Below are 13,604 nucleotides of genomic sequence, written 5' to 3' on the forward strand. Positions count from 1 at the left end.
TTTCTTCTCATTTGATGTTCTGAAACTCGGGGAAAGCTCACACAAATGGTAAACATATGGAATAAATTACAAGGAAAAGTGATCTCAAAACAGACTACAACAGAGTTCAAATGACACCCTTGACTCATTTCTGGAACAGAAATGGACGGAGCCATAAAGTCAACACTAGAAAGCAGCATTATGATTAACCTGAAAAAGGGCAAGCAAATTAGACTACAAGCCATTTTCCCATTCCTTATGGCAGCTTCCCAAGACTGCACATCTGAAATGTGTAATTTAACATTAGCCCAAAGAGCCCTCCTTGCCAACCACTGAAAAAATTAATCAAACATATTATTGTACCAGAAAAGTAGTAGGTATTTATACAAATGAAGAGGCAAGATCTATTTATACGTGTATGCACTCAGATGTGTGTGCATGTTTATTTTGAAATTAGATAACCAACGTAAAAATCATTATGCAACATTATACAGGTCAGTTAGTTAACCGCTTGAGTTTCAGTCAAGCTGGCCATAAAATCAAGTAATAAAGCGGCAATGCTTTGAAAACCCAGATGTATTTGAAATGAGTTGTTCCATGTAATTAGAAGAAATGTGAGAGGTCAGGAGAACAATATAATCTAACACCCCATCTACATTGCAGACTTCAGCTGGCACAGCTACATCAAGCAGAAGTACGAAACTGTTTAATACCTGACTGATACAGCTGTACTGCCAGCTGTGCCACAAGTGGTAATATAACTACATTGGTATAAAGGTGAAATTTTATAAATGTAATTTCTTTTCCTTGCTGGTTTTTTCTACAGTGCTATGATATACAGATGTGCTAATATAACTGCAGCTCTAACACAAACACTTTCTGTAGTAATAACATAGATACAGCCAAAACCACCAAGGTCACAGAAGCACACACCGAGTTTACTTTGACTATTTGACTAAACATACTCAATCACAGATGTGCTCCAAATACATACAACTAGGGATTTGCGGGAAAAATATACTAAAGCTGCCCCATAACCAAAACTTCTACAGTTAGCTATTCTAGCAGCCCAGCTGTGTTGCTTAGGAACAGCAACTCTCCCTGCCTCTGCCCACACAGATGTGCTAACTGACGCCAATACCAACAGGCCCGTTACCACTGCTTCACTTTCCATTTCTTACTCACTGCATGCCTCACGTGTGCATGTGATTTCCTCTCAAGTTCTCCGGCTTGATTTTGCCAGCTGCTGCCTGGGACATCGGCACAGCTGTGGTCAGAGTTTGGGCTGCAGTCTGCTATACCAAACCGTGATGGCAAAACCAAAACCATGGTGAAACCAAAACGATGGCAGGCCTGTTATCTCAAACGCTAACCCTAGTAATGGCAGCAGGCTGAGAGGGTACCGGTAGCACCCGCAGGGCCTGCTGGATGCAGGGACCGCCACTCTCTCCCTTGTCCCCTCGGCAGCGCCGTCCTGCTTGCCAAGAAGCAAACTAAAGTCAGTAGCGTGCTCCGAATGAAGGCTGGAAAGATAATTGAAAGAAATTAGGTCCGAAATATTATCACTCGTTATATCCAGCCGTGCCCACTCCCGTGAGAGGAGGCCAGGGCCGCCGACCCTCAGCTTGGGAAGGGCTAGACGCTTAGGCGGGACAATCAGTAGACCAATCAGAGAGCAACTTCCTGGAACTCTTATCCAATAGTCAACTTCTCGTGGGCTTCGGGGCGGAAGCGAGCGGATGACTAACGCTGAGCGCCATGTTTGATTCTGGCGAGCGGCACGGTGCCCTCACGCAAAATGGCTGCTGGCAGAGGTCACGTGGGAGGCAGTCCCCCGTGGCGGGGGCGTTGCTAGGGGGCCACCCACCAGCGCGTGTAAACATTGGGGTGAAACGCATGCGCAGCGGCGGCGGGCGGGGGGGCGAGGAGGGACGAGGAATTCGTCACGAAGCCCCGCCCCGCGGCTCGGCGCCCCGCCCCCGTGGCTCGCGGCCGTGCCGCTGCGGCCGGGGGGGCGGGGCCTTCGCTTCCTCCCTGGCGGGGCCGGGGCCTGGGCCTGGGCCCGGGCCGGGACCAGCTGTCGAGCCCCGCCCGCGGGGTGTCCCCGGCCGCCTGGCTGCCCCCCGCCGCCCTCAGCATGCAGGGCGCGCTCGCCATCCCTGAGGAGGTCTGCAGCCTCCTGGCAGGTAAGGCCGTCCGCCGGCAGGGAGGGCGGGAGGGAGGGCTTCCCGGGGGGCGGGCGGTGAGCAGGGCGGAGGGGCGGCCGAGGGGGGCGGGCCGGCGGGGGGTGTGACGGGCCGGGGTAGCCGGCGCGGCTGGGGCTTGCGGGGGGAGCAGCCCTTCGAGCCGCAGCTTGGCGGAGCGCGGCCGCTCGCTTCTACTGCGTGTGCTCGGGGGCTCCCTCCCCCCGCCAGCTGCCCTTCCCCGGCGGCGGGGGGTTCCCTTCCCCGCGGCTGCTCGGCGCGCCCGCAATGAGGAAGGAGAGAGGCGCTCGGCCTGGCCGCCGTGTTGCGGGCTGAGCGCTCGCAGCCTCCGCGGAGGCCTGAGGTGTTGGTCGCCTCCGCGGCGCTGCGCCGGGACTGGGGGCTCGTCGGCCCGCGCCTCACCGCCCGGCTGTCGGGGGGGTTAGCCCCGTCGGGCCGCGCCGGTGGCCCGGCTGGTGCCGCCCGCGCCGCTCCGGCGCCGGCAGGGCTGCTCCCCGAACTAACCGCAAAAAAACAATAAAAGAACTTCCCCGCTAAACAGCTGAGGCGAACGGCGTCGGGGCGGGTGCAGGTGATGGTGGTGGTGGGCGCTGCCATAGCGGCCACACGCGCCCGGCGGACGGTCCCGCTCGCTGGGCGCCGCGGGGCGCAGGAGCGGGGCGGCTTCTTGCCGTGCCAGGTAGCGGCGGTGCTGTTGGTGGAGACTTCAAAACTACCAGTAGTGTGTTCTACGTTCGAAGTTTACATTGCATAGTTAATATTCGTTGTGGTTGTTCCTTAAAATAAACGATGTTTTTCCCAGTTCGGGATTTCTTTTGTCTTTATGGAAAAGCTCATAAAAGGCTTTGCTATCCTGAAACAATTTAAATTTCAGTGGGAGACCCTTTCTTTTGAGAACTTCTGTTTCTGCTTCCTTGCGTAGCGGACTAAGCCGTTAAAATTACACACGCTTTTCAAAATCTCCCCTCGGAAATCCTTGATGACATGGCTGGGCACTGTTAGAATCCAGCGTAGCTCATCACCTTTGAAGTCTGTTCTATTTTTAACACTTTGGTTGTAAGAGTTAACGCCTGAAACATACTGCTCCTACGCAGCTTCTCATCTTTAAATCACTTCTGCCAACTGTCTATAGTGTTTTCCTAAGTACCGTTTTTAAGTACATTATTTGCAGATCATACCATTTCTAGTAAAATTGCATGAAAGGCCACCAGAAGAAAGGAAAGTTTCTGGAGATTTTTTTATCATGACATAGATTCTTAATCGTTAAAAAAAAACCCAAAAGTTAACCCTGGAGAGCCTTTCTAAACCTTGGTGTTTTCTGTGGTATAACTGTATTTTGGAGCTTGTGATTGCATGAAGCATGTGTGTGTTTCAGAGCTATTTTCACTGGGTAACGCTGATCTTCAAACTCTTCCACGTTTTAAGTGCTTTTAGGATTTTTTTGGGGAGGAGGGTGTGATGCAGATAGGATTGTTTCAGGCTGTGATTTGTTTTTTTATCATGGTGCCTCATTTACAAAACTTGGCCTTCGCCCTATCTTTATCCAGTCTGCCATGGAAAGAGCGATACAAAAGTTTGTATTTTCCTGTGGAACTGAGAACACCTGTTTTCCCTCAAGGGGGTTGTGTGTATGTTCTTTCAGAGTCACTATGATCAACAGCCTAAGTTATATACAGGTATCTGGTGTTTGTGCAGTGTGTACAGCTTCAGCTTTTCTGGAGGAAAATGAGATCTTTCTTTAGTGCTGTCTGTAAAACTGAAGTTAAGAAGAGGATGGAATGATTTACCAGTGATCTTTAAATCTTTGTTTTATTATTATGGTAGCATAAATGCTACATGATACATCTCTACAACTGTAATGGTAATATTTTCAACTTAATTTACATTCACGTGCAATTTTTTTCTGGGACTCAATGCAAAATAAGGTTAACACTTGTTGATTTTATGACAATGTAATTATAGAGCAAGCAGAAATCCAGCAGGCTGGAGATGGGATAGTGAGGAACAACCATTAGTTTGTAACTTTTAATTCTGACTTGCAGAATTATCAAAGGGAGACAAATATAATTATGGTTGTGCAATGTAAAAATCCAATAACCTGCTTCCTTTTTCAAAAAATATGGCATTACTTTTTACAGTTTGTGTATGTTAACCTCTCCTTCCTTTTTTTTTTTGTTGCGTGGTTGTTTTTTTTTTTGGTGTGTGCATAAAAGTTAGAAACTAGAGTAATTCAGACTGTATGAGCAGTTCATTCACTGATATGTTTAGGTTCTGCTAATCGTTAATTATACAGTCTCCTTTTTCTTTTTGCTCAAATTATTCATGTAGTGAAGATGTATGGTAATGGAGGAAGGAAGGGAGCTCAGTATTATCTTTACTACTCATTAAGAACCTCTTTCATAATACAAAGACTGCAGTGAGTAGATAGTTATTAATTTCTGCATGTTCTTCTTCAAGGGTGCTGCTTAATGTATTATTTTAATGGCTCACAAGTATTGATTCAGCACCTCTTTGAGATGAGGGAATATTGTTTTCCCATCGGTAAAATTAGTGTAATAAACAAGATGTGATCTGGGGTCGCAAAAAATAATCGATGGTGGAACAGAATTAGAATTCAGATTCACCTGTCTCCATGCTGTGCTGGTTTCTCCAGAAAATAACGTGAGTTGGATGTCTATATCCAGTGGCTATTACCGGTGCTGGGCACTTCATACCAGGTTCTGTTGTGAACGTGCAGTTAATGTCTGGTGACAAGCCCTCTTTTTTAGCCCAATACTCACATAGCAGCAAGGCAGTGACTGATTCAAAATCTCAAATGTTGTGTTCTTCCTCCTCTCCTTGGCCTTCTTGTCTACTGTTTCCAACTTCTGCAGCAAGTGGAGGAGCAATCATATGGATTTCCTTATCCCTGTTTAGCCTTGATTGATTGTTAAGAGTATTGTTCACCTACTATGCTGAGTAAGTAGGGGTCCTACTGGGAAACATACTAAGTGCTCTTGCAGTTAAACATGGTGATAATGGGAATAAACACAACAGGGGATGAGTTAAAGTTGCACAGGAAACTTCTGACTTGTGAGTGCTTTACTTTGAACCTAAACAATATTATATATTTAACGTAAACCCAAATTCTGTCACACGTGCTGGCAAGGTCGTCATAGTTGCATGTCAGTGGCGCTGAAATGTTCCAGGCAGAAGCACAGCTTGAGCTCAGGGCTAACTGCATTAGTTGGAAACAGGAGGAAGCTGTTTCTGTAAAGTTGAAGGGGGAAGGTCAGTGTGGCAATAGGTTTATTGCAGAGGATTGTTGGGATTTCACAATCCCAGCCTCTCTTCCCTGACTTGTTCAAGTGATGAGAGGGAAGCACTGGAGACAGAAACAGGGTCCTCTGGTCATGAGTTGAACTTCTGGTGGGAGGAGAAAGTAATTTTATTGTGCTCTCATCTCCCTTTTTACACCTGTGAGGTGTGTGGTGGTGTATGTAACTTCTTCATTCCCTACCTGTGTCTCTGCACCTTATAGATGATGCTTGAGACTTTGGAATTTAGTGAAGGAAGCCCAGCCCCATTGTGTCTTTTCTTCTTTTGAAAAGGTATCCTCTGTCTTGTTTATATGTTCAGGATATTTTGTGGGTGTTTGGCAAAGTGGGATGTAACTTGGGGGTTTTTTTGTGAGGTTTTTTTTTTTATTTTTTTTCCCCTTGCTGTCAAATTTTTATTGGCTACATAAATTTTTGGAGGCCTGCTCATTTTTATTTTTCCTTTCTCTGTGATATTGCTCTTAAGTTTTGGCTTGTCCGTAGCTGAGAAGGATTTCAGAGGCTGCTTCTTCCCCAAAGGCGTGTTATTTCTCCTGTAACATAAATCAGGCTGGTTGCTTCAGTCATCTTGATTGGAAAAAAAAAAATCTTGATTTTTTTTCAGTAATGGAGTTAAGAATTCTTTATATTTTTGATTGTGTCATGATCGTTAGATATCATTGGTATCTTTTTCCCTTTTTAACTTCGTGTCATCTGTGACTATAGGAAGGGTCCTATCGCTTTTAATTCAGTTTTCCTTTCACATTTTGCAGTATTTCCATCGTGAATCTTCTGTATTCATATTTTAAAAGTTATGAAGATTTTTGCTATGAAAATGGAATAAGACTTTCCTAGTTAATATGGAATCATATAAATGTCCAGTCCCAATATCTAATTTCCTTGTTGTACTAAACAACCCCCCAAAACTAAACAGAAACCAATGTTCTTGCCCTAGAGAGTGTTTCCACTCAGATATTATTCAGATTATCTAAGTGCTTAGTCAGATTGTCCAAATGCCTTTTTTCAATGTGATTGCTTTAATTTTGTCTTTAAATTAATATTCTTTACCTACTTGTTTACTTGCATCCTGGAAATAGCATGCAGAAGAGGGCAAGGCAAGAAGGCTACAAGACTGTGGATCCAGTGCATGAGTTTAATTTTGCTTCCCTTTTATTTTTGGGCACTACAGTAGTTATATTTACCCCTGATGCCCAGAAAATGAACTGTCCTTTTTTGACCTCCTCGTCAGCTGTTGCTGGACTTGCTCCTTATGTTCCTGTCATAGGAAAAGCCACCTAGGTACAGCGTAGTTCTTCTTCATTGGCTGGTTCAATTTTAAAATGCTATTGTTATTTAAAACTTTACTTTTTGTTTTAAAGGATCACTTCCATGTTTCCAAGGCTTTAACAAGTGCTGATTCTAGCCGAAGAATCCATCTTTACAAGATAAGCCAGGGCAATTATTGTAGACATCTTCTAAGTAGACATGTATTTACAGCTTTGGTAATATATATGTATTTCAATAGTAATGGATTAAGAATAGAAACAGTGAGGTGAAAAAATGCATGGAGGCATTCCTGGTAAGAAATAACCTCCAGTGATTTGAAACACAGTTCAATTGTCTCTGCCATAAATTTGAAAATAAGTGTCATATATGGGTGATAAAAATGGCATAGGCTATTTTTTATATACTCATTATTCACTTAGTTTGTCTTTTTCAATTAACATGGAGTCTATCTTTCTCATCTGACTGGGTTTACATTTCTTTCATAATCATATGTCAACAAACCACAATAGATGCAGCATAATGTGGCATACAGTGTAAATCTTTAGGTTAATCCTTAACGTTTTTTATTATAGTTCATTTGAAATCACTTTAACTTGATCATGATTTGTACTGGTGTGGTTTTTTCATGATATGCTTAATATGTTACAGCTTCATCTTTTCTCACCTCTTTTATGTAGAGAGAGGTTGCTCAACTACTCAGCCAATGAGATTAGATATATATGCTCCTTGATTATAATTTTTCTTCTTTAACTTAAAAGAGATGTCTTACCTATTTACTTCATTTGAGAAGTCTTAGTGGTTTGGATGTACTTCTGCTTTCTAAATCACTGATGAAACGGTTGAGTGTCAACGTCTTTCGTGACGCTTACTTTGTATGTGGCAACGTGACGAGATAGCCTTGCTTCTGGGGATTTAAGGTCCAGCAGTTTCTAAAGGCAGGACTTTGCGTTAAAAGGAATGATCATCTACTTGTTAGGCTGGATCAGTGCGGTATTTTTAGATACATTGGAGTGTCAGTCACTTTTATTTTACATCACGTGTTCTGTTTTTGTATAAGCATGTATACATATATATTTTTAAGAGACAATTTAGCAAACTTGAGAGAGAATTTTAAATATAGTTGGGAAGGATAGGGAGTGCAGAAACAAAATCCTCAAATATTTCTTGATTCAGGGGGACAGGCAGTCACAGATACTGCTTGATAATTTGTCTTCAGACCCATTCCTTATTAATGAATTGCACAAAAACTTTGAAACCAGATTAATTAATGGCTTTCTAATGCTAGCTCCTGTAAAGCTGGAAGATACATGATAATCTGTTTAATGTGGGTCACATTTGGACAGTGTGTGTGCAGAAATGTGCCTAGCTTGCAGCTGCCTTCCCAAATTCTCTGGCCTGCCTTCCCAAATTCTCTGGCTTGTAGCTGGCTTCTGGCTCTCTCAGTCCTTGAGGCGGAGGAGAGAGATGGGAGAAGGCTGGTGGCTGGAGGAATTGTTCTGCTGATCTGCCATTCCCTTCTTGTGTGACTGGCAGCGCATCCACCAGGTGACCCCATGCCAGTGTCCCTTGTCATATGACTGATGCGTGTCTAACCTCGAAACAGGGGCCTGCGTTCTCCTCAGGTCACAGATGGGGAGCTGCGTGCACGCCCTGCCATGTGAGTGGGAACACACCTGTCTCATCACCAGTTTATGATGGTTCTCTGTCATTTGAATGGTATGAACTCATCAGGTGACGAAGAAGTGACTAATTTTTTGATAACGTGAAGGACAGCAGTTTGGTTATCTACTGGAGGAGTGGAGAAATGAAGACCCAGGGCACACTCTGAGTGCCCCTATGACAGTCTGTTTGGCCCACCCTGACAGAAGAATGTGGTAGTTCGGTCCTAAATATATTTATTAAGTGTGACTTATGATCACAGTATTAAACCTTGTAAATAACAAAAGTGCTACGATTTGTTATGATTAGCACTTGTTAACACAGCACTTGCTTTGGGCTACAAATTTACAATGTTCTTGGAAAAGTCCATCTGCATAGTTCCAGCCTTCATTAAAGAAAATAGCTCCAAAGACTTAAAACAATAAAAAACTTGCAGTTGTCTGTTTATAATCATTGAGGTAAGGAGATCCACAAAATGTTTTAACAATGAAATGCAAAATAAATCTTAAGCTTTTTTCCTTGTAAAAGGAGTGTGGATGAAAATGAAAATAAATGGCCTTTTAGCTTTTGACTGTTCTATGAGCTGGCAATTAAGCTTGGAACTGTATGAGCCCGCTGAAGTGGACAGAACTGGACTGGTGTGACTGCCCTTTTCTGACAGTTTGTAACCTGTATTGACAGAGCTATTTCCGAGTGACTTGTACCAATCGGATCATCCAGTTCGACAGCTATTGTTCATTTCTGGAGGCAAATAATTTCTCTGGGGTATGGTTCAGACAAAGTTAAAATCACGAGCATTAAGAAATAGAGCATCAAATATGGATATTGAAGCTATCAGGCAGTCTAAACACACAAGCTGAAAAAAAGTGAAGAGGTGTTGAATAGGTTTCCAAAGTTTATTGCTCTTTGAAATTGTAGTGTTTTCCATGGAAACAGCTGAGTCTCTGCAGTGTGTGATACTAAACAGCTGCTCAGTTTGTTAGGAACAAACAATTTAAGGAAATAGATCGTTTGTTTTGTTTGTTGTGTGGTAACTGAATTAGTAAAAGTGCTTTTAAATCAGAAGTCTGCTCAAGGAGGGTTTCTTTTTGGAGTTTATATTTTATTCCTTTTTAAATTCCTCAATGAATCAACTGCTACTGAAGCATGAAACAAACGTGTTCTACACTCAAGTGCTTGTGACTAGTAGTTTATACTTTTCTGTGTAGCATTGAACTAGCAGAGGAGGGGTCAGGTTTTGGATCATGCTGGAGAATGGAGAGCAAGTAAGTGACTAGAATAGCAATGAGAAATGGGTAAACTATGGTGATTCTGTTTGAAGCTCACTGGATGAGACTTGCATCTGTCATACTGAAGTCCTGAGTTCTGTTCTCATTCCAGGGTAAATCGCTTTGTGGAATGTCAAGAGAAATTGTGTGAACATTATGTTAAGCCAGTGATAATGCTTTCTGTATCAGCAGGGACTGCTCCTTCCCTGCTCTTCCACATTGTGGAAGTACAGGTAGTGAAGAGATGATTGTAACTTAGGTAACTTTCTTGCTTCTTGTCCGGTGGAGCTTAGGACATGATGCTCATCTCATGTGCACGTGGCCCATCCTGGATGGATTTACAACACTAGATCAGAACATGGCTTGAACAAGATATGTAAGATTCTCTGTAACTGTGAGTAGATGAGAAAAATATATGATACAGGAAAGCGTAATTTTCAAGTAAACTGCTTTTTTAGTGTTCTGTGATGAGTACAGTGCAGTCTGATTTTGGATACCTAGGCTCGGAGAACTTGTTTCATGATCTCACGGGAGAGGGGACCTATCCTAGGCATTTCTTCTCTGCAGCTGTTTAGAAACAACAAACTTAGCGGGATCTTCTGTGTGCTTCCTCTGTTTCTGTCTCTCTCCTTCGCCCCTCTCCTCCAACTCATTATCTACTTATACTGAGAATAAATGGAGCATCTACTGCTGCCCTGTCCCTCCATGGTTGAAAATTCTGCATTATTTCTGCTTTTGAAGTCCAAGGTTTTCCAGAAAAGAATACGTTCTGTCAGCAACATAGTTCATTCTTGCTTATAATAATTGACTTGGTTTCTCTTCCCCATATACTCCTTAATAGTCTTATCTCAATATTTGTATTTGAAAGAATCTTTGACAGTCAGTCAAAACCCAAGATAGCAGACCTCTCAGAAAAGCTCAAAACCCAGCTGAGAAGAAGCCCACTGAATTTAAATGAAGACTTCTGAAGCGAAGTTCTGTGATTAATTAATGCCCAAAGATTACTGTGCAAGCATTGCTCCTTGTTTATAAATGTCACTAATTCCTCTAAGCTTTTGCATACTGCTGCTTGGGTGGAACTTTGAAGTTGCTATCTTATACTTTTATGTATCTATTCCAAAAATGAAGGAACAGATGTTTAACCAGTATGAACAAATATAACTGTCCCAGAGTGAAAGGTTGGTCTGTACTGGAAAATCCTGCTGGGTTTCATTGAGAGAAAACTGTTGGCAGTTTAGGTTTTTGCCCTCAGTGGTGAAATTATTGGTGGTTTTGACCTAGGTTTTGTGGTTGGTCAGTGCCTTTGGATTGCATGGGTCCTCATTTACCTGCTTGATTGACAATTCCAATCATTGGAATTTATGAAGATGTATACATTTTCTATGGGTTAGGACAAGATGTTTCTAGGGATGCTTGGTGGACGGCATAGAGGCTGTTAGGGGTGTGTCTGGAGGATTCATTAATACGTGTTAATTGCCTTTCCTGCTGTCCTTTCAAAGAAGGAATGCCACAGAACTGAGTCTGGTTCCCCCCTCTTCAGGACTGCTTTGGAAAATGTAGTGGGGAAGCTTCTCTGTTTTATGGGGAGGGGAACAATATAATTCTTCAGAACTCTAAGATACTTTTTTAAAAAAAAGATTGTTACCACGCTTTGTGAAGACAGCAATCTAAACAATCTGGTAAATTATTTGTAAAGAACATCATCTTTGTAATAGCTATGGTAGTGTTCAGAACTTTTGACTTGTTTTCTTGCAGCCTGTACTATTAAATGGGATATGTTTCTGCTGAACTTCTGTTTTATAAAGAAGAAAAGCAATTAAATTTTTCAGTTAGGAAATCTGCAGTGAATATTCATTTAACATTGTTTTAAAATGTAACATTTTGCATGCAAACATTTGAGTACTTAGTTGGCTATTTTGTATTTCTGTATGGAAACAGAATGTCTTATCTGATTGGAAAAGTTACAGGATTAAAACAGTACTATCTATGTGTATTTGCATCTACCAGATTGAGCCAAAGTATGTCTGTATATATATATATGTGTGTGTATGGGTGGTGGGCAGGCTCTGTGAGGGTGTTACGTATGCTTTCCCTTATTCAATGAACACTTATTATCTGTACAGCTGAGAAATTCAAATTAACAAGCAGGATTTTCTGGTCACATATTCACTTTGCAGTTTTCAGGATAACCGTATGTTGATTGGTAACTATAGGAAACTTTTACAGTGAGTTTTCACAATTGTTTTTGTTACTCAAGAGAACATACTACTGGAGGAGTTTACACTCCCCCAGATTCTCAGTCACTGCATTGGTTTTATCCTGTGGAATGGGCATTTACTATATTACAAAGAACCATGGTAAGTGTTGTGGAATGCTTTGGTTCTACCTGACTGTACAAGTGTATCAACTGTATGAGGAAGGTTACAGTACAGGTTAGAGTCTTAGTTTGTGATTCTACAAGTGCAGGTAAGCTTAACTTCAAGTACATGCATAAGCTTGACTCCTTCAATACGGTTATTGTGCCTACCTAATTGTTTGCAGGGTTAAGGCTTTGGATATGAACCCTTAGTCAAGTAGGGAGCTCCGAGGTAATGTGAGAACATTTGACAATGCTGTAACCGGTAAGTGACCTATATTAGTAGCTGGGTAGGCGTTACTGCCGAAATAATGAGTTACTCAACCATTTTTGTAACCTGAACTTCTGAAATAACATGGCAGTAATACACGTGTAAAGGCTATTTCCATGTTTTAGCTTTATCCCTTGCTTTATGTGATGGAAAGTAATTGTTGCAGTACTGCAATTTATTAGGACTTGCGTAGCATAATTAAGTGAGCCAGAATCAAATGTCACCATAGGATTTGCTGTGGTAAGCATAAGTAGATCAGAGAACAGAATCTGAAATGTACGTTAACTATGCTGTGTGTAGGTCTGAAAATAATTTTCTTGTTTTTTTCACAGTAGTATCAGGTCAAACTCATTGCGGCATTATTTACCTTTTTTTGAGGTGTCTTTTTTTTTTTTTTCTTTATTTAGATGTTGACACATTTATTTCACAAACGCTAAAAGGAGAAAATCTATCCAAGACAGCAAAAGAAAAAAGGGAAGTGCTTCTGGAGAAGATAAAAGATGTTAAGGCAAGGTAAGTGAGCTTCATGGCTTTAGTATGTTAGAAAGCCAGTTAATGATAACTTAAGTTTTTATAGTCTTTCAATAACCATTAACAATGAAAAATCTGTCTAGATCCTGATTTTGTCAGATAATCTGCATAGGTTCAAATCTTTGTGTCTTTCTTGAAACTGCTGTAATTTAGTGAGAAATGGGAACAGAAGGATTTGTGCCATTTGAATTGCTGTAGTAATCTGAACACTGATTGCAAGCTGGTTGGGTAGAGCTTGCCTTCACACCTCTGCTTTGGTAAGATTCCTTCAAGTATGAGGAATAGAATGCATTGAGAATCTGAATGAGCTGTCTGTGGCCATACTCAGCTGGTGTAAACCAGCATAATTCAATGCTGACTTTGCTTTACTGTATTTTCTGTCCTTTAGCTCTGTAATAGAAAATAGAAACTTAACTGGAAACTATTTATAGATCATAAGCTTGTTTCAGCGGTGTTAAAATAGTGAAGTACTATGACAGCCCAAGAAGAGGGGCTCTGTGTATGTGTCTGGTTTCTTGCAGGTTTTTTTTTTTTGTTGGGTTTTTGTGTTTTTTTGTGTTTTTTCCCTACTATCAGGTATGATTTGAGACTCTGTTGTGTTTTAATTTCAGTCAAACACTTCAGCTAAAGAGATTTGGCTGTAGTTTTATTTGGGCTACAAAATTTTCTTGGCAAATTATCTTTTTTTACAACTCTAATCAACTAGGGTATAATCTAGTACTTGCTGTTCTTTTCCGGTTGTTTTTTCCAAAG

The 13,604-nt window shown here is 41.8% G+C and overlaps 1 protein-coding gene across 1 annotated transcript in view; it reads left to right on the top strand.

Annotated features, from left to right (window-relative positions):
• The first annotated feature begins 1,982 nt into the window (after positions 1-1,982).
• SKAP2 (src kinase associated phosphoprotein 2) overlaps positions 1,983-13,604 on the top strand; it is a 116,891-nt gene continuing 105,269 nt past the window's right edge. Inside the window, exons 1-2 of the mRNA XM_040589317.1 lie at positions 1,983-2,165; positions 12,728-12,833. Coding sequence (XP_040445251.1) covers positions 2,117-2,165; positions 12,728-12,833 — 155 coding nt within the window. The 5' untranslated portion in view covers positions 1,983-2,116. The remainder of the gene's footprint in view (positions 2,166-12,727; positions 12,834-13,604) is intronic.

The sequence above is a fragment of the Falco naumanni genome, chromosome 4 (assembly GCF_017639655.2).
Source record: "Falco naumanni isolate bFalNau1 chromosome 4, bFalNau1.pat, whole genome shotgun sequence".
Lineage (NCBI taxonomy): Eukaryota > Metazoa > Chordata > Aves > Falconiformes > Falconidae > Falco > Falco naumanni.